At 35.7% G+C, this 21,617-nt stretch overlaps 1 protein-coding gene and 1 long non-coding RNA gene across 2 annotated transcripts in view; one reads left to right on the top strand and one right to left on the bottom strand.

The window, feature by feature from the left end:
• The window catches only part of Me1 (malic enzyme 1), a 200,663-nt gene that overhangs the window by 9,171 nt on the left and 169,875 nt on the right, over window positions 1–21,617 (bottom strand). Inside the window, exons 10-12 of the mRNA XM_004860271.4 lie at window positions 8,027–8,132; window positions 6,365–6,507; window positions 4,687–4,860 (exon numbers count right to left, since the gene is read on the bottom strand). Coding sequence (XP_004860328.1) covers window positions 4,687–4,860; window positions 6,365–6,507; window positions 8,027–8,132 — 423 coding nt within the window. The remainder of the gene's footprint in view (window positions 1–4,686; window positions 4,861–6,364; window positions 6,508–8,026; window positions 8,133–21,617) is intronic.
• The window catches only part of LOC110344997 (uncharacterized), a 68,717-nt gene continuing 55,193 nt past the window's right edge, over window positions 8,094–21,617 (top strand). The window contains exon 1 of the long non-coding RNA XR_002388011.2: window positions 8,094–8,201. This is a non-coding gene — a long non-coding RNA (uncharacterized LOC110344997). The remainder of the gene's footprint in view (window positions 8,202–21,617) is intronic.

The following is a 21,617-nucleotide window of genomic DNA, read 5'->3' as shown; positions in this document are numbered from 1 at the left end:
CGGGGGGTCCTTAGTTAAAACAGAGGGGAAAAGGAGAAAAAACAATAAATGTAACTGAAGTAGTATAAGAAACAGGAATGTTGTATTGAAGACTAAGAGAAAACTAGTGAAAAGACCAAGAGATATAGTCAGAGAGATCTAGATATGATAAGAAAAGCACTGTTTATATTACTTTTTTTCTTCAAAGCTTTTTGTTAGTGATCACTACTCTATATATTTTGTAACATTTGTCACTAGAGGGTGCTAGAGTTGTTTAGGAAGAAAACACCAGCTACAGAATCTTTTCTTCTGATGTGCTTGTTTTAAAAGCCAGTGATTACATTTTCCTTAATGTAAAAACAACTTTAAAAAGCTTTTGTAGTAAGTGAGACATCTATTTCTGTTTAGCAATATCTTTGCATTACAGAAAACCTGAGACATCAGTTGTCGTGCTTTTAAATGCAGTGAAGAAAAGGAGCAGAACATTGGCTTCCCAACACCTGTTCTCACAAAACAAGCCAGGTGCTAACCACTGGGATGTGCTACTTTATTTATTTATTTATTTATTTATTTATTTATTTATTTATTTATTTTTCCCATTAAGTTTATTGGTACATTTTAGGTTTAAAATACACTTATATTCATCATTGGGATCTTGTCCCTTTACATGAATATCTTGGTTCTTTTTTTTTCCCCCTTCCCCTGCTCTCCCTTCACCCCCTCCACCCTTCCCTATTTGCAAAGACTTTGTTTCCATCTTTTTCCTTTTCTCATATTTTTTCTTTTCCCTTCTTTCCCCCTACCCCTCCCACTTCCCCTACTCCTTTAGACTTTTTCTTCCTGTTACACAATATCAATTACACATTTTTAAAATTACAATATCAAGATCAAGGAGACATTACCACAGATTTTACAGAATTTAAAAGGATATAGAAAGCATATTACAAAAATCTGTTCTGAAATAAATTTGACAACTTCTAAGAAGTACCTTGGGAGACAAATTAATGAAACTAACTCTGGAGGAAATATAAAATTTGAATAGCATCTATTAAAGAAAGTATATTCCTAGCTTGAAAACCTACCTATATGACAACAGCAAGCTCATATACATTTTAACTGATAAATTATATCAAACAATTAAAGCAGAAAAAAGAAGGAACAATTCTACCCTCATTTTAGGAACTCAACATTGTGCTAATCCTAAAACTGGATAAAGATAATAGAAGAAAAAAGTATGAACATAGATAGAAATTTGTTTAACAAAACAAACTATTAGAAGTCAGATCTGGCAGTATGTAGAAAGTGGTTTGTTATAGGGATGGCAGTGTTGGTTCAGCATTGGAAGATCCACCCCCAAAAGTCCTCATTTTAACAGAGGAAAGGAAAAAGCCATATGATCCTGTCACTAGTTGGAGAAAAAGCATTGGACTAAATTCTACAGCTGTTCATGGTAAAAGTTATCAGGAGACTAGAAGTAGAACATAACCTTCTCAACAGATTAAAGACATGTACTCCATACTTCCAGCGAGAACACCTTATATGAATGGAGAAGATACAACGCTTTCTCGTTAAGGTGAGGAACAAGGGCAGATATGCTTACTCTTTATCTGTCCATTAAACTTTGAAACTTAGGCCCCATCAAAATAGTCTGGCAATAAAATGACACAATTAGGATAGGATTGGCAAGGTAGAAGCAAAATCTTTATATGTAGATGAAATGATCATCTACAGAGAAAATACTAAGAAATCTCTAGGAGCCCCTAGAACTTGTATTTGAATTTAGCAGGATTAGAAAACACAAGGTATATATAAAAATTCAGGTCTGTGTATACTTGCTATAAATGAAGAATTGGATATTGAAATTTAAAAGTTATGTAGGAGTACAAAGGACCTAGAAAAGTTAAAAAAGAAACAGTGTTGGAAGATGTTTAGTACCTAATTTTAAGACTTCTTCTAAAGCTACAGTAATCAAGGCAGTGTTGGGGTAAGGAAAGACACATAGATCATTTGAATAAAACAGAGAATCTAGAAACAGAACCATACATATATGGTCCACTGAGTTTTGAAAGATTATTTAACATTAGCATTTTATAGAACATAAACTCAATTCAAGAGCCGAGGAAGAGATAGTGTTTTCAGCAAATGGCACTAGAACACCTGGTATCCGTATATAAAAAATTAACCTCAACCCTTTATTTCCATACATGAAAATAACTTCAAGGGATCTATGAACCTAATTATGAAAGCCTAAAAGTATAAAACTTTAAGAAGAAATTATAAGGGAAAATGTTTATGAATTCAGGGTAGGCAAGAACTACCTAGGATACAAAAGACATGATGTATAAAAGAAAAAAATTGATAAATGAGATTCCATCAAAATTTAGAACTTTAAATGACATCATTAAAATGAAAAGTAGTCCTTAAACAGACCATATTTACAATGCATATAACCTATGACGAGAATATATAAAGAATTCTTAGAGCTCATTAATAGACAACCCAATTAAAAAGTAGACACAAGAAGATGATAAATAGCGAGTACAGCACAAGGAAAGAGGTACAACTCTAGAATCAGAAAAATACTAATCAATACAATAACAAGACTGAATTCTACACTCATTAGGGAGATGAAGTTAAAAGTTTTAAAAGCCTTGTCATGACTTTTTCTTTTTGTTGGATTCTCCCCCTTTGCGTTTAATTTGTCACGCCCAATAGATTCATTCTGCTGGGTTTCCTGGGGTTGTGATCCTCCTTGTCTTTTCCTAGGGTATTGTCTAAAATTTTTTAGAGGGCTGGTTTGGTATTCATGAAGTTCCTGAGGTGCTCTTTATCATGAAAGTATCTTACTTCTCCATCAATTTTGAAAGATAGTTTTGCAGGGTACATCAGTCTGGGTTGGAGGCTGTTTTCCTTTAGGGCTTGAAATACATCACTCCAAGCTCTTCTTGCCTTAAGGGTTTGCATTGAGAAGTCTGCTGTGATTCTGATGGGCTTTCCTTTGTATGTGATTTGTTTCTTTTCTCTCACTGCTTGTTGAATTTTGTTCTTCTGTTGGATTTCTGGAATCCTAACTATTATATACTTATGTGTAGATTTTTTTTGATCAAGGCTAGCTGGTGTCCTATATGCCTCACTTATCTGTATGTCAAGTTCTTTTCCCCTGCTTGGGAAGTTTTCTGCCATAACTTCTGTGAACGTTTTTTTTATGTCATCTGCACTCTCTCTTTCTTCATTGACTCTATTCTTCTTTGCATCGTCTAGTAGCTGCTGGATTGATTTCTCATGTTCCTTTACAATTTTAAAGCAATTTTTCTTTTCCTGGTCACTAATTGCAATCTTTTCTTCTATATCTGAAATTCTACCCTCACATTGGTTCATTCTGCTGGGCAGACTTTCAATGGAGTTTTTAATCTCCTGGAAATCTGTTTGCATCTGTTTTATGGATTCCATTTGTTTCCTATGTTGGGATTCCATCATGTTCCTCAGATCCTCTATTTTTTTAATCTGTGTCCTCTCTAGATTTATTAATCATGTCTTATACCAGGAGCAAATTCTTTGCTGTTATTTTAATAATTATTTCTGATTTCATTTTTCCCAGATCCTCTTTTGTTGCCAGTTCAGAGAGCCCAGGTGGTTGAGTATCAGATTGTTCCATCTCTTTTCCCTTTGAGGTTGCTGTAGGTGACCCAGAAGTCTGTTTTTGAGGCTTGTTTACATGTCTTCTCATTTCCACGGGCGGGGGGGGTGCTTCTCGCACCCACGCGGCTCACCTTCCCTGCCCTAGGAGCTTGGGATGGCGGCGGGGGAGCTTCCTTCTGGGTGCTGGGACTGGCTCAGCTTCTCTCTGGGATGTGCTACTTTAGATGACATCAGTATCACAGTAATCTTTGCCTACTTTCTTGGGGTTCCTCTTCAAAACAGAAAGAATAGCATATTTGCAAGATAAATATATTTGAAAATTGACCAATATTTGATTCAATTCAGCATAATGCTATATATCACAAGTTTCTCATTCATGAATTACATCCTGTTCAATCTGAAAACATAATATCAACCAGATGAACATTCTGGTTACCAAAAGTTCCTGATTTTACAAATACATGCCAATCACTGTTATCATCCCACTGAAGCTTAGGAGGCAAGGGAAACTGATGGGGAGGAGTGTTGAGGCTCATGGCATCTTTTATGCTATGATAAATAAAGTCCTTTTTCTCTGACCTAAGAGCTTTAGGTCTTCGAAACTGTGGCCAACCTGTTAGCTTACAAGTAGAGTGAAATCACATTTTTTCAAGTTTCTTGACAGTATGAAATTACTTACTTTTCCCGTTCTGATATTCAGAGAATTTTTCAAAATGCCATTATTTAGCAAGGTTCTTAATGGAGAAGTATTTATCATGTAATCATCATTTGGAGACAGTATTTTAATTGTCTCATCATTGTCACAGAATTTGATCAGGAGTATGAGTATAAAAAAGTGCTCCTTCTATGAAATGAAAACACAATTTATCCAAAAGCTATCAAAAAAGACTCTTTTACTAATGACTCAACATCAGTTTGATATCCACCCCATATTCTCGAATGGAAAAGACTTTTTTCTTTTTCAGACTTCAATTTTCTAGAGAGGGAGCTGAGATGCTAAAGAAAATATTAGACAACTGAGTCTGAGCCCATTTTTTAGCTCTGGCAAACTTAAGTATTTTACAGTACCTCAGCAGTAGTGAGAAAGATCTTATCTGTGATGTTCCTCAGTCCACATGCCACAACCCCAAGAGCAACTCCAGGGAACACATAGGAATTGTTCCCTTGGCCAGGATATAGGGTCTGTCCATTTGGAAGAGTAACTGGATCAAAAGGACTGCCACTGGCAAAAACTGCACGTCCCTGCAACACAAAACACACATCACTAAATTTAAAAGGAAGTAGGTTATTTTAAACCAAATGTTTTATAATAGAACTATCCCATAGCCAAAATAATGAGTACTTAGAAAGACACTTAACTTTTCATTAGCTTCCCAGAAAATCTAGGCAAGCTCTTGGTTAACAGGTTCTGGAATGAGTAATTATTACTGTTCTTTATCTTATACTTTGTTCCTGGGAAAAGTGTGTGAAACACACACTACCCTAACACTATCACTGGGTTCTCTGCAGTGGTCCAACCTATAGACCCATCAACCATTTCTATACAGGTTTTCATTTAATGGCTTCTAAAGATAAAAAAAAATACAGGTTTACATTAGACTACTGGAAATCTCATTAACTTAGACAACGGCTTAATTGTCTGCCTCAAAATCACTTTCAATATTTTATGTCTAACAATATGGGAACATTATATTATGATCATAAAATGAGTTGAGGCCAGGTGTTTTATTATAATTATATATATATATATTGCACACGAGTCTCTAAATTCTTGAGACCTATTTACTATGACAAAAATGTGCTTCCTATGAACAAAGTTCTATGCCAAAATTTTGTTATCACTCAAAAAGTTAGATGATTTTACTCCTTTAAAGATTTAAGGGCTTCTGAAGGATGTGAGAAATAATTTCAATTTATAGATGAGATAAAAATTTAAACAGTGAAATATTGAAGTTATCCTAAATAAAGGGAGTAAACAACAGAGTTCTTCCCCAAAACTTAACTCTAGTAATGAGCATTTAAGAATATAGTATTAAAGAAGTAGAGCCATCACATTCTAACTTGTGCAGAGTGACATAACTTTGTGTTTGTTTATCCTTCTGGTTGATTTTGACTTTATTTGCAAAATGAAAGTTTTAGATGGATATGACTCAACCCCTATTTTGTTTTAACAACATTTTTGTGTCTTTGCAAGGAACAAAAGTCTCTTGCCAACCTATCACTCAAATATGTTAGTATAAGCATTCTACTGCTTTTTAAAACAGTAGAGTATTGAACACTTAAGGACTCCTATCCTAACCTGGCTGGATATCAAGATAGCCATCCAAATGCCCCACCCATGGCATCAAAGTCCAAACCCACAATTTAGCAAAGCAAAAATTAGTCTGTGGTTTTGTAGTATATGCTTCAGTATTTGGGAACAGCTAGTTAAAAGCTATTTTAATAACTATCAAAAAACAAGCTTTTTCTTTTTATTTAACTTTTATATTTAAATCTTAGATACTTCTAAATCACTAGAGGAAAATTATCATTGAAACTTAACAAAATTTATTCCATTTTATTTAAGAAGAGAAGTGATACAATAATACTTAAGAAAAGGGGAATAGTTCTCATCCCTCTTATCTGTTCACTTTTTTTCCATCTTGGCTGTATAATTTTTAAAGGCTATATGGTAAGCACCTTAGATATCCCAGGCTTCCTTATAATTAATCAAAATTTGATGATTAAAATACAAGTTTTACTTTACCTGAGTTATTTTATAGCATTGCTCTGCAGAACATTCTGCTTTACTGGTTGGATTACTCAAAGCAAAAATAATAGGTCGTTCATTGAAGGCAGCCATATCTTTCAGAATTTGCTCTGTGAATGCACCACCAATTGCAGCAACTCCTAATAAGGACATGAGAAATGAGTGATTAGGACTGTCACTGATTAACACATCCAAGAAACCCATGTCCTAAAACAAAGAAATACGTCAGGTCATTTTCTAGTAGACACTAAACACAATAAAGAATATTTGTGTTAAAGTATAGTGATACAAAGAACTGTTTATTAATGCCATCAATCTTTAGGGTTATAAATCAACAAGTACTTTTAAAAATTGCAGATATAATATTTAACTGATAATATACTGGATTGGTGGATTGGAATGTTGATTACAGGTATTTATATCAGAAACTAAATTGTGGGCCGGTGATCTAGCTCAGTGGTTTCGCCACCTGCTGCGCAAGCACAAGGACTGGAGTTCAATCCCCGGTACCATGTACAATATATATGCTCTTTATAAGCAATTCAATGAGTGTATTTTATTCTATCAGGCTATAAAGGAATTATGTTTCATAAACCAATGTTAACATCTAAGACAATCAATCATCTTATTCAACTGCAAAATTGGAATATCACTCATAAAAATATTTTTAACAGAAGAATAAAGTAATTAGCACAATGAAAATGGAAAGCCATAAGACTATTGAAAAAACACATTTTGTAAAAGAAGGCTAAAAGCTTAGTAAAGTTCCTGTCATGGAGTAAGCAGTTTTTATTACAATTATCATTATTCTCAATACAGTCAACTATTCACAAGTGCTCCAAGGATTACAGTGTGATGCAAAGTAAAGATTGACATATACACACAAAAGAAAGGATAAACTCCCTTAATTTCTGAGATTTTTTTTGAAGAGTAGGAAAAATTTATTGAGAGAAAGAAAGCTTCTGTCTAAGAGAGACAGAAGGGGACTGGAAAATGGGTTTGAGATTGTTTTTAAATAAATTTGACAATATGACACATCTTACTGAGTACATACAATGTGTAAGTAGCATGTTAAATGCTACAAGAAATATAAAGATGTTTGAAACATGATCCCTGTCTTCCAAGAGTCTTTTCAGTGTTTCTCAGCCTTCGCACTATTGTCACTTTGAGCTGAGTAATTCCTTATTGCAAGGCTGTCCTGTGCATTGTAGGATTATTAATAGCATCCCGGGCTTCTCCCTACAAGATGTCATTAGTCCCTTTTACCTCTCAAAATTCCCTTTGTAGTTATGACAACTAAAAACAATTATCTCCAAACACTGCCTAATGTTCCCTAGAAACAAAAGCCCTCCCACTGGAGATGAACAGCCTCTCGAAAATAATCAAGCCTGGAAAAGTGCCAAATAGGCCAGGTCTCAACAGGCTGACAGGGTCACACAACCAAGCCAGTCAGTAATACCAAGAAGGCAGAACTGATCTCAGAGATCTACAAGTAGGTGTCTACGGGGTACTGCTGCTTGAGTGACTATAATTTTGTTCAGAATTCCAAGGGTTAGAATTTCAAAAAAGCTAAAGTATATCTAAAAAACTGGTAGTAAGAAAGCCAATGAGATAAAAATGAGGCATGGGAAAAAGGAGAATGGTGGAGAAAATGTTTACCTATGAGGGCAGTTGGTTTTATTTCTTGAACAATGGCTTCTAGGTTCTTCATTTCTTTGTGTTCATGGGCAAACTTCTCTTTCTCTTGTGTTAAGGATGCACGTCCCTAAGAAAAGCAAATGAGAGGAAATGAAAAATCTGGCAAATGTGGGTCAAAGAAATCTCAGGATATGAGGTATAATAAAAATAGACACTGAATGTTTAAATTAAAAATTTATTATTATCAAAAGAGACATGGACCGGGGATTTAGCTCAGTGGTTCCACCGCCTGCCTTGCAAGTGAAAGGACCCGAGTTTGATCCCCAGTACCAAAAAAAAAAGAGACATTGCTATTAATCCCCTTGAAAATATTCTTTTCTCGCTTATGCCACCATTCTTACCACTTTCTGAAGCAGTTCTGAGAGCACTTTTTTGTGAGTATCTTTACAAGGTATGATAAAAAATTTGGTGAATGTTGCTGCTGAGTGTAATCTAACAAAAAGACAACCTTGTAAAAATACCATGATGTCTCTTCTCCCACCTCATTCATGGGATCTAGCATTTTGTGACTTCTGGCTCTTCCCCAAAGCAAAAACAACCATGAAAGGTAAATGTTTGGAATCAATTCAGGACACTGAGGCAGCCATGACAATGCAACTAAAGATAATCATAGGAGAAGACTTCCAGAACTGTATCAGAAACTGTCAAGAACATTAGATAAGTGTGTTTGAAGCAAGGGGGAGTATTTTGAGGGATATAAATGTGTCTTTTACTGTAAGAATTTCTTAAAAATGTGGGGATTCACTGTATTTTTTATCACACCTCATATTACCTATATCATAAGTATTATAACAAATATTCATAAGTACTATGATAAATATTATTCTTAATATTTTCATGTATAATGCATGGTAGCTATTCTTAAAGCCCTTTTTCCAATTGTGAGAGCATTATTTCATTCATTCTTTCAACAAATACATAGCAGACAATGTTCTAAGCAATGGAGATACAAGAACAAATAAAACAAAAGTTTTGCTTCCGGTGTCATGGTGCCAAAGTGCCTGCCTAGAGCATAGTGCTTCCTAGGCTGCTTCTGTGGCTTCTACTAGCTGCAGCCTGCATAGGAAAGATCCTGGGAGACCCTCAAGCCCCTCAATGAAGACAGAGACCTTTGAGGATGAGGCTGTGAGCTTTACCATGGAGAAGTGGGCTTTGCTGAATCCACCCCAAAAGAAGCTCTACAGAGATGTGATGGGGGAAACCTTTAGGAACATGGCTGGTATAGAAAGAGCCTATGATAACAAGGAAGTTGAAGAAAAATATAAAAATTATTGAAGAAATCTAAGGTAATTTGCACTCACAAAGAAAAAGAATGTTCCTCGAGAATCAGTGCATGATTCTCAGAACATGACAGTCAGAAACATGACAGTCAAGAAAATGAAGCCAAGTTGAATTTAATGTCACCAATATTTTACAAAGATGTATATAGCTTGAAAATGAAGTAAAGACATGCTATCAATATAGAGCTTGGAATCAATATGAAGAAATACTCCTCTGGACTCCAGATGCTAATGTGGACATGAAAAGAGCTGGTTTAACACCAGCTGAAAGCCTTGCTTGTAGGAAACCTCTGATTGGGCATTTGTCATGAAATGTGCCCATCATAGCTCACACTGCATTGAAATCATATAAATACTTGGGATTTGAAGAGAATCTATATAATTGTGGTCATCATGGGAGAAAACTGCAGTGATTTTCAGTCCTTTCAGAAGCATGCAAGGACACAGGCTGGAGAGAAACCCTGTGAACATGATCAATGTGGGAAATCCTACTCTGATCTTAGTGAAAGAACTCACCTTAGAGAGAAGGCCTTTGTACATGAAAGAGTTCACACTGGGGAGAAACCCTATCTACGTAAGCATTGTGGGAAAGCTTTCTGTACACATGGTAATTGTCAAAAACATGAAAGAATTCACACTGGGGTGAAGCCATATGCATGGAAGCAATGTAGGAGAATGTTTAGCACATATAGTTCTTGGTCAAAGACATGAAAGAACTCACACTGGGAAGAAATCCTATGTTTGTAATTAGTGTGAGAAAGCTTTCAGCTCACTTGCTGAATATCAAAGACATGAAAGAGTTCACACTGGGAAGAACCCTATGAATGTAAGCAATGTGGGAAAGCTTTCGGCACAAAAAGTCATTGTCAAACACATGAAAGAGTTCACACTGTGGATAAACCCTATGAATGTAAGGAATGTCGAAAAGTGTTCATCACACGCAGTAAGTGAAAAGTTCACACATGAAAGAGTTCACACTGAGGAAAAACTGTATGAATGTAAGCAATGTAGGAAAGCTTTCTGCACACATGTATATTGTCAAATACATGAAAGAGTTCACACTGGGGAGAAACTCTATGTATTAATGTGGGAAATGCTTCAGGAGAAGCAGTTGCTGGCAAACACATGAAAGAGCTCACACTGGGAAGAAGCCATATGTACGTAAACTTTGTGGGAAAGCTTTGAGCACACGTGGTGCTCATCAAAAACACAAAAGAGCTCACACTGGGGAAAAACCCTATGAATGTAAGAAATATGGGAAAGCTTTCGTCACACGTGGTAAGTGTCAAAGACATTAAAGACTTCGCACTGGAGAGAAACCCTATGTATGTAAGCAACATGGGAAAGCTCTCAGAATAAACAGGCACTGTCAAACACATGAAAAAGTTCACACTAGGGAAAAATTCTATCTACGTAAGCAATGTGGAAAAGCTTTCATCACACAGGGATATTATCAAATACATAAAAGAGTTCACATTGGGGAAAACCCTATGTAAGTAATGTGGGAAAGCTTTCATCACACATGATTGTCAAAGACATGAAAGACCTCTCTCTGGGTATTGATCTTACATCTGTAAGGTGAAAACTTCCAGCACACACGACTGTCAAATATATGAAAATCTCATTGGGGATAAACCCGTAAGTATATAAGTAATATGGGATAGATGTCAGTCCATACACATTATTAAAGAAATGAAAGAAGTCTCACTGGGGAGAAACTTTACATATGTGAGCCTATTTTAAAAGTCCTGTGAAAAATTCTCACGCAGTGGAGACCTGTAGAAGTGATTAATACAAAAAATTTCATGTCAATATTTCTTCCCAAATTTGGCAGAAAATACAAATTCCAGATAGAGATATTCTAAAGTATCCACATTGTATGGTTTTCAGTAAATCGGTTGTAGATATCTAGATTGAGTTTAATATAAAAATATTGAGTTGAGCTGGAGATTTAGCTCAGTGGTTCCACTGCCTGCCTTGCAAGCACAAGGTCCCAAGTTCAATCCCCATTACCCACCCCCCCAAAAAATTGAGTTGACATAATTTTGTATTTTTGAGTGTTTTTGTACTTAACCCATGGTGTCTTTTAATTGTACATGGTGAATTAAAAGGTACTATTTACTTTGAAGTACAATAAGTGTCTATGTAGTTCCACTTCCTCTTTAAAATTATGATGTACAGGCCACTAAACTTAAAATTTTAAATTACTTTTGGTTAGTTGTTGGGATTTTGGCACTACATTTGTTTTAAATTTTTGGTGCATATACTCCATATTCTGTGTGAAAAAGATGCTTTTTATTTGATGCTACATTTTGTATTAAGATATGTATTTTCCGAGATTTGTGGAACATGTGTTTTTGACTAAGTTGAGTTGTTGTCACACAACTTATAGGTTAGCAAATGTTATGTTTTTCATATTATGACAAGATATTGGCTTATATCCCAACATCATATATCATGTACATCATGTTGCATGTTTTTCTTATTGGAGCCAATATTATCATTTACATAAGTTTTTGTTTTCTTCCCCATCAGGATTTTACTTTGAATGTTTATATTGCAATGACTTTTAATTTGGTGTTAATTTTTCCACAACGTGCACCAAAAAGAAACAATACTGCTGTAAGTTTTTGATTGCCACGGGAAAAAAAAGGTTTTCTCTCATTTAATTATTTAATACTAAAAATCTTAATGCTATAGAAATCTGTGAGAGGCCATACCACCACCCCAGTGCCAAGGAGCAGAGCACCTCCAGTGCTGAGGAGGTGAGCCTTGCGGGCCACCATATCAATGCCCACAACACCTAGAAGCAGAGCCCCCAGCACCGAGGAGTTGAGCCTTTTGAGCTGCCATGCCACTGCCCACAGTGCCAAGGAGCAGAGCCTTTTGAGCAACTATACCACTGCCACCAGCACCTAGGAACAGAGTCCCCAAGCACCAAGAAGCTGATCATTTGGACTGTTGTACCACCGCCCCCAGTGCTGAAGAGCAGAGGCCCCCCCAGCACCGAGAAGGTGAGCTTTGGGCCACGGTACCACCACCCCCAGTGTCAAGAAGCAAAGTCCTCCCCAGTGCTGAGGAGGTGAGCCAACTCCCCCTTAAAATGAGAAGACACATAAACAAGTCTCAAAACCAGACTTTCAGATCACCTAAAGCAACCCCAAAGGGAAATGAGACGGAACACTATTATACTCATCCACCTGGATTCCCTGAACTGACAACAAAAGAGGATCTGGAAAAAATGAAATCAGAAATAATTTCTCAGATAACAGCAGAGATTGTGCCCATAGTGCAAGATATGATTAATAAATCTAGAGAGGACACAGATAAAAAAATAGAGGAGCTAAGGAACATGATGGAATCCCAACATAGGAAACAAATGGAATCCATAAAACACATGCAAACAGATTTCCAGATTAAAAACTCCATTGAAAGGTTAAACAGCAGAATGAGCCAATGTGAGAACAGAATTTCAGATATAGAAGATAAGATTGCAATTAATGACCAGGAAAAGAAAAATTTCTTTAAAATTATAAGAGAACATGAGAAATCAATCCAGCAGCTGCCAGATGATGCAAAGAAGAATAACATAAGACTGATTGGAGTCAATGAAGAAACAGGAGAGACTGCAGGTGACATAAAAAAACTGTTCATAGAAGTGATGGCAGAAAACTACCAAGCAGGTGAAAAAAACTTGACATACAGATAAGTGAGGCATACAAGACTCCAACTAGCTGTAATCAAAAAAAAATCTACACATAGGCATGTAAAAGTTAAGATTCCAGAAACTCAACAGAAGAACAAAATTCTACAAGCAGTTAGAGAAAAGAAACAAATCACATACAAAGGAAAGCCCATTAGAATCACAGCAGACTTCTCAACACAAACCCTGAAGGCAAGAAGAGCTTGGAGTGAGGTATTTCAAGCCCTAAAAGAAACTAGCCTCCAACCCAGATTGATGTACCCTGCAAAACTATCTTTCAAAATTGATGGACAAATAAGACACTTTCATGACAAAAAGTACCTTAGGAACTTCATGTATGCCAAACCAGCACTTCGAAAACTTTTAATCAATATCCCAGGAAAAGACAATGAGGATCACAATCCCAGGAATTCCAGCAGAATGAATCCATGCGGTATGACAAGAAATTATATGCAAAGGGGGAGAATTCAACAAAAAGAAAAAGTCATGACAATGATAAGTCAATTTATATCAGTTATAACCATCAATGTTAATAGTCTCAATTCACCAATCAAAAGAAATATAATAGCAGAATAGGTCAAGCAGCAAGATCCAACAATATGCTACACACAAGAAACACACTTAATTCAAAAAGAAACTCATAGACAAAGTTAAAGGGTAGAAAACAATACTCCATGTGACAGGAAACCAAAGAAAAGCAGGAGCAGCTATCCTCTTTGTAGATCAAGTGGATTTCAAAGCAACACTGATTATGAGAGACAAAGAAGGACACTACATCCTTGTAAAGGGAACAATCCAACAGGAAGAGATGACAATCATAAATATATATGCACCAAACAGTGGTTCGACCAACTATATAAAACAATACTAACGGACATGAAAAATCAAATAAACACTAATACAATACTAGCAGGGTACCTCAATATGCCACTGTCACAAATAGATAGATCAACTAGACAAAAAATCAACAAAATACTAGAACTCAAACTCTTGATCAAATGAACTGAACAGATATTTACAGAGTGTTCTGCCCCACAAAATCACAATACACATTCTTTTCAGCTATACATGTGTTGTTTTCCAAAACAGACCACATACTCGCTTGTAGCACGTTTAAGTAAGTGCAAAGGAATTGAAGTTATCCCCTGTATATTATCAGACCATAGTGTGATGTAATTAGACATGACTAGCAAAAGAAACTGCAAAAATTTCATAAACACATAGAAATTGAACAACACACTTCTGAATAACCAATGGGTCACAGAGGAAATTAAAGAAGAAATCAGACAGTTCCTTCAATTAAATGACAATGACAATACAACATATCAGAATCCATGGGACACAAGGAAAGCAGTAGTATGAGGGAAATGCATAGCAGTGAATGCTCCTATTAGGAACTCAGAGGGAGCCCGATTAAACAACATGATGCTGAACTTCAACCTTCTAGAAAAAGAAGAGCAGGACAAACCCAAAGCTCATACAAAGGAGGAAAGTATAAAGATCAGAACAGAAAACAATGCAATGGACACTAAGAGAATGACACACAAAAAAAATCAATGACGCAGAGTTGGTTCTTAGAAAAAATAAACAAAATTGACAAACCCTTAGCCAACCTTATCAGAAAAAAAGAAAGAAAAAGGCCCAAATCCATGCAATTAGGAATGAAAACGGTGAAATTACAATGGAATCAAGAGAAATTCACAGGATCATAAACACCTCCTTCAAGAACGTATACACCAATAAGATGGAAAATACAGAAGACACGTACAGATCCCTACATATGCATGAATTACCAAAGTTGAACAAAGATGACCTAAAAATTATAAACAACCCAATATCAATAAATGAAATTGAAAATGTACTTAAAAACTTACCGAGTAAGAAAAGCCCAGGTCCTGATGGCTTCACTGCTGAATTCTACAAGATATTTAGAGAGGAACTACTGCCAGTACTGTTTAAATTCTTCAATGACATTGAAAGGGAAGCAATACTCCCAAATTCATTCCTGAAAGCAAGCATCACGTTGATCCCCAAAGCACAGAAAGACCCAACTGAAAAAGAGAACTATAGGCCAATCTCACTAATGAACATAGATGCAAACATCCTTAAGAAGATACTGGCAAATGGAATGCAGAAGATCATCAAGAAGATCATACACCCTGACCAAGCAGGATTCATCCCAGGGATGCAGGGATGGTTCAACATATGCAAATCAATCAATGTAATACACTATATCAATAGAGCCAAGGACAAAAACCATATGATCATCTCAATAGATGCAGAAAAAGCATTCGACAAAATCCAACATGCATTTATGATAAAAACCCTATAAAAAATTGGAATAGATGGTCTCTACCTCAATCTGATAAAAGTCATCTATGAAAAGCAGCCAATATCCTTCACACTAAAATCAGGAACACGAAAAGGATATCACTATCACCACTCCTGTTCAATATAGTTTTGGAAACATTAGCCATGTCAATTAGACAAGAGAAAGAAATAAAAGGAATAAATATAGGAAACGAAGAAGTCAAATTTTCATTATTTGCAGATGACATGATATTCTATACAGAAGACCCCAAGAACTCCACCAAAAGTCTTCTAGACTTGATAACCAAATTCAGTCAAGTAGCTGGTTACAAGGTCAACACACAAAAATCAATAGCTTTCCTCTACACAAACAACAGACTCACCGAGAGAGAAATAGGGCAAACAATTCCTGTCACAATAGCATCCAAAAAACTGAAATACCTAGAAATCAACCTAACAGAAGAAATCAAAGAGCTCTTCTCTGAAAACTGTAACACTCTGAAAAGAGAGATTGATGATGATACCAAAAAATGGAAAGACATCCCTTGCTCCTGGGTAAGAAAAATCAACATAGTGAAAATGGCCATACTTCCAAAACTACTATATAGAGTCAATGCAACCCCAATTGAAATCCCAGAAGCATACTTCACAGACCTTGAGAAAACAATCCAAAACTTCATTTGGAACAAGAAGAGACCTAGAATAGTGAAAGTAATTCTAAGCAACAGAGACATGGCATGGGGTATCACAATCCCCAACTTAAAATTATACTACAAAGCTACTGTGATAAAACAGCATGATACTGGCAAAGAAACAGACCTGAGGACCAGTGGAACAGATTAGAAGGTGCAGAAACAACTCCACACACACTCAGCCACCTCATCTTCGACAAAGGAGCCAAACACCCTCATTGGAGGAAAGATAGCCTCTGTGATAAATGGTGCTGGAAAAATTGTGTTTCAACTTGCCAAAGATAAAACATCTGTATCTCTCACCATGCACTAAATTAAAATTGAAGTGGATTAAAGATCTAAATATTAAAATAGAAATGCTGAACCAGTTGGAACAGAGGTTAGGTAGAACTCTTGAAGACATTGGGATAGGAAAAGATTTTATGAACAAAACCTCAGTTGTCCATGAACTAGCACAAACAATCAACAAGTGGGATCTCTTCCTATTGAAAAGCTTCTGCACAGCAAGAGAAACCACCAACAAAGTGAAGAGACAACCCACAATGTGGGAAAAAATTTTCACCTGCTGTTTCTCAGACAAAGGTCTACTATCTCGAATCTATAAAGAACTTAAAAAAATCAGACCTTCCAAATTTAAAGAGCCAATCCAAAAATGGGCATCTGAAATGAACAGACATTTCTCACACAAAGAAGTAGAAATGGCAAATAAACATATGAAAAAATGTTTAACATCACTGGTCATTTGAGAGATGCAAATGAAAAAATGCTGAGATTCTACCTCACCCCAGAAAGAATGTCTGCTATCATGAAATCAACCAATAACAAATGCTGGCGGGTTGTGGGGAAAGAGGAACATTGCTCCACTGCGGGTGGGAATGTAGACTGATGCAACCACTATGGAAATCAGTATGGAGATACCTCAAAGAACTAGGACTGGAAGTTCCATTTGACCAAGCTATTCCCCTGCTGGGTTATCTTCGCCAAAGAATTAAAAGAATCATAGCACAGTCTGATATATGTACACCCATGTTCATAGCAGCACAATTTGTAATTGCTAAAACTTGGAAGCAACCCAATTGCCCATCAACTGAAGACTGGATAAAAAAATGTGGAGTTTTAAAATAAAATGGAGTACTACTCAGCCATAAAAAATTAGAAATTGGCCAGGGATTTAGCTCAGTGGTTTCACCGCCTGCTGCACAAGCGCAAGGACACAAGTTCTATTCTGGTACCAAAAAAAAAAAAAAAATAGAAATTAGAGACATTTATAGCTAAATGGATGCACATGAAGGCGATATTCTTAAATGAAATAAATAGGACACACACGTGTAAATACAGAATACTTTCTCTAGTGTGAGAAAGTGAAAGTGTAAATAAGGACTAAAAGATAATAGATAATGTGAAATAGGAAGAAAAGGGGCAAAGGGGAAGGGGAAGAAGGAGGGGTAGGAACAGGAAAGAAGGTAATGGAATTAATATGAGAAAATTAAAAAGTGGAAACAAAGTCTTTGTAAATAGGGAGGGATAGAGGGGCTGAAAGGAGGACAGGGGAATGGAGAAAAAATAAGAACCAAGAGAGATTATGTAGGGGTGCAAATTTCCAATGTTGAATGTCATTATATTGTATACCTAAAATTTACCAATAAAATTAATTTTTTAAAAAAATCTGTGAGAAACATTAACAAACAGTAATTCAAAATTGCAATAATGATATTGCTTACTATAGGATATCTATATTTGCAGTGTCTCATAAGCTAGAATTGGTGTTAGCTGCATGCAACACTACCAATTTATGTTCCCTTAATAGAATTTGAAGCTGTATTTATATCACAGTTTATTAGATTTTCTGAATAAGGGCTAACTTGCATGATTTTTTTTAATGTTCTAATTAAGAATGTGTTATGTATTGTTTAGGAAGCATCTTCTTATAATATTCTAGCTACTTTTTAAGATTTGATTACATAATTAATTATTGCTTGACTTTATGATATACTTACTTTATCATTTACATAGATAAATTGTATCTATGTATTTCATTTCATGGCCTCAGTAATTTTGAGAAGTAGGACAAGTATAATTAAAGAGATTTTACATATGGGGAAACTGGAGTTCAGAGACTTTTAGGAATTGCAAGAGACAACGGATTGCATGGAACTCTCTTTCCACTATTGCACAGAATTTCCCTACAGAAAAAGCTATACAAATGGCATATATCAGACCGCTTGTAGACTGTTAATCTTGAAGATGGTGCAAGTTCCTTGCTTTACAAAGTTATGCAACTTTTTAACAAAATTTTGTTTTTTATAAGCACTATGGAGAATTATGGAAATTCTGAAACGTATGAACATCTTTGTGCTTATTCTCTCAGCTGTAAATAAGGATAATAGAAATTTCCACCTTGACAAGTTGTTTGTGGGCTATATGAAATAACACCTGTAAACTCAATACTAGTTGTTTTAATCAAAATTGTTGTGAAAAAGAAAAATATATAATTCCATCACTTATAGTTTTGGTACATATTCTTCTATTCTGCTATAAAGTGCTATTTCTATACCACTATTTTTTCTTATGAGCATGACATTGGACTGGATGGCTTCCTAAAAACAGAACACATTATTCATCATTTCAGGGATCCAAGAGGTTATTATTTGACCTTCTCTCCCCGCATCTGAGACACTATGAAAAAGAATCATATTGGATTCATTCAGAGTCAAATTTGAGGCTTATTTCATATTCAGTTCAACTGAAAACACTAGTAACATTAAGTAAATATAACTAGTCCATATTCTTGTTTATAATACTTATTAATGAAACAATTAGTCAAAAGAATCATATAATTTAATTTTTGCTTTCAAGAAGCGTAAGATTGTTCTACAAAGCTCATCTCTCATCATAGTCTTTTAGAATTAGTCACAGATCCAAAAACACCAACAGTTGACACAAACTTATTGAAGCAAGATCCCTGAACATTCTAGGCAAGTGTTTTACCACTGAGCCACAACATAAGTTCTATATACTGATTTTTAAACTGAATTAGTAAGTAAACACTAATCTCAAACACTTGTCTTTTGTATATGAGACAAGATTTTTAAAAGTTGTTTTTATAACAATATTTTTTCAAAAACTAGGGTAATATTGAAATCTTTAAAATTTTCATAAAATGTTGAGGGCACAGGAGAGTATTCCTACTTGGTGCTCCCATATCACTTCTCTTAGCTTCATAGTTGGTAAAATTCATATATCTCAATCACAGAGGTTAAGTTAAGCATCATCCTAGCATGTAAAGAGCAAGCCTAATGATAATATTTTAGTCACAAATTTTAAAAATGAGGTATTTGGGGAATCAAAAATTTCTCTTTAAGTATTTTGATAATTATCATACTTTGATTTAGCAGAAGTGGTAGATTCAGTTGGCCCTATTCCTTATCATCTCTTTCCCATGTCTTTGCCACGTAGCTCTGAGGCTCTTTCCACAAAAGGCAAAGGATATAGGTGCTCCTCAATTTACAACAGGGTTAGAGCCCAATAAACTCATTGTTGGCTGCAGACATTCTGTCAAAAATGCACTTAATACAGCTAACCTACAGAGCATCATAGCTTAACCAACCCTACAAGCCCAAACAAGCTCAGAATGCTCTAACACAAAGCTTATTTTTATAATAAAGTGTAGAATATTTCATGTAATTTACTGAACACAGTACTGAAAGTAAAAAGTAGTATGGCTCTATCAATGCCCTTTTGCATTATGAAAATCTTAAACTATCAAGTAAAGGACATTTGTCCTTTCTTCCCTCTTCTCTTTGGACTTGGACATGTAGCTTGCACTGGTCAATAAAATATGGGTTGAAATGAGAGTGTGGTAGTTCCCGCCTAGCCCTTAGGAGGAACTGGTATATGTACTTGCTGTCTTGTGGCTCTGCCATTGCTTTAGGAGTGTATGACCCACATAGCCTGCTGGCCCGTGGATGAGTGCTATGCAAAGTTGAGGTGGACCCAGTCTGTGGTTACAGCCCCTCAGCCAACATCATCAAAGCTTCTCCATGTGACCCAGAGATGAGTAAAAAATAATTACTGTTGTATGTTGCTGAGACTGCATGGTTATTGATAAACAGCAATAGTCAATTGATACAAGGAGTAGCTTTAATTTTGAGTATATGTTCCACCATCTTTTAATACTCAATATTGTTCCTATTTTGGGAGTTAAGGGTTTCTTTCCCTCTAATAATTTAATAAAAAGAATGTTTTTGCAATCTACTAGCTTCCATAATTCCTCTCTTACTATTTTTAATACTTAGTAAAAATAAAAATAAACTTTAGTTTTTAGAAGGACAAGAGCAATTCATGTCTTGGATGGGAATAATATTTTGGAATCATTTGACAGTTACACTTTTTAAGTCAACTATTTCCAAACTACTTTTGGAAGTTGTGTAGGTTAACATTCATGACTATTTTAATTCTCATGCAGTGAAACTTCCTAATGGGATACCAAATAAAGTTATGGCTTAGAGCAGCATATTTCCTGAGTTTAATAACTCAACTATTTTAAACAAAACATGATACAGTTTTGGCTTATTACTCTTTCCTAGCAATGCATATACTCAACTGCAAGTACAAAGGCAACAAACTAGACTAATAGCTAGCCGAGGACCTATAAGACAAATGCTGTAGAACTTCAAATTGTTTCTAGCATGACTACTCTACACTTGAGGTGAAAATAAACCACATTCCCCAGCCTTTCTTCAGATAGACTTTCTGCACTGAGCACAGCACTCACCACACTAGTGTACTCTCACAGCAAAGCTCATTAAAGGAGGAAAAAAAATATCATGGGCAAAGGAGAAGATGGAAGCCTTTGGTGTTGTTGTTTAGGCTTTCCTTAAAAGGACCTGTCAGTCTCTGGCATCTAGAATACCAGCAACAAGTGGGTGCTAGGTAATGGTGCTGGCAGCCACCACTGCTGGAGCTTTCCTCTTTAGCTGGAATCAATTCTCTAGTCAACAGCAGTGGCAGTGGCACCAGCTGCCTCTTTCTAAGGTGGATCTGTATTGTAAGAACTATTCTCCAAAGCTCTGTGTAAAGCCTACTTCTTCAAAAGTTTAGCAAGTTGTTTATCAAGTGATTTTTAAAGGCAAAGGAACTTGCCTAAATGTGTGCTACATTATCTGAGAAAAAAGGTCTCAAACTAACTCTACTCATCTCAATAAAGTGTTATAACCTTGAAGGCTGCTGAGAAAAAGGCCATCTTTTACAGAATACTGAATGAATTATAAGGTCTCCTATTGGTTTTTTATTTCCATCTGATGGAAATATTATATAAATATAAATGTAATATTATATAAATCCAATTCAATAAATTTATTAACATATCTAAATATGCCCTCCCCCTTTATATGGTGCTGAAAATTACACCCATGCTAGGTAAGCAGTCTACCAATGAGCCCTTTTTTAAAATTTTAATTTGAGACATGGTCTCACTAAATTGTCCAGGCTGGCCTTGAACTTGGAATTCTCCTGTCTCAGCCTCTCTAGCAGCAGGTATTACAGCCATTTGTATGTAAGGCAATGTC

The sequence above is a fragment of the Heterocephalus glaber genome, unplaced genomic scaffold, assembly GCF_053883595.1.
Source record: "Heterocephalus glaber isolate CG9 unplaced genomic scaffold, H.glaber_assembly_v1.0 deba00001523, whole genome shotgun sequence".
Classification (NCBI taxonomy): domain Eukaryota; kingdom Metazoa; phylum Chordata; class Mammalia; order Rodentia; family Bathyergidae; genus Heterocephalus; species Heterocephalus glaber.
Note: the sequence above shows the minus strand (reverse complement) of the source record. Positions and strands in the feature narration are given on the sequence as shown.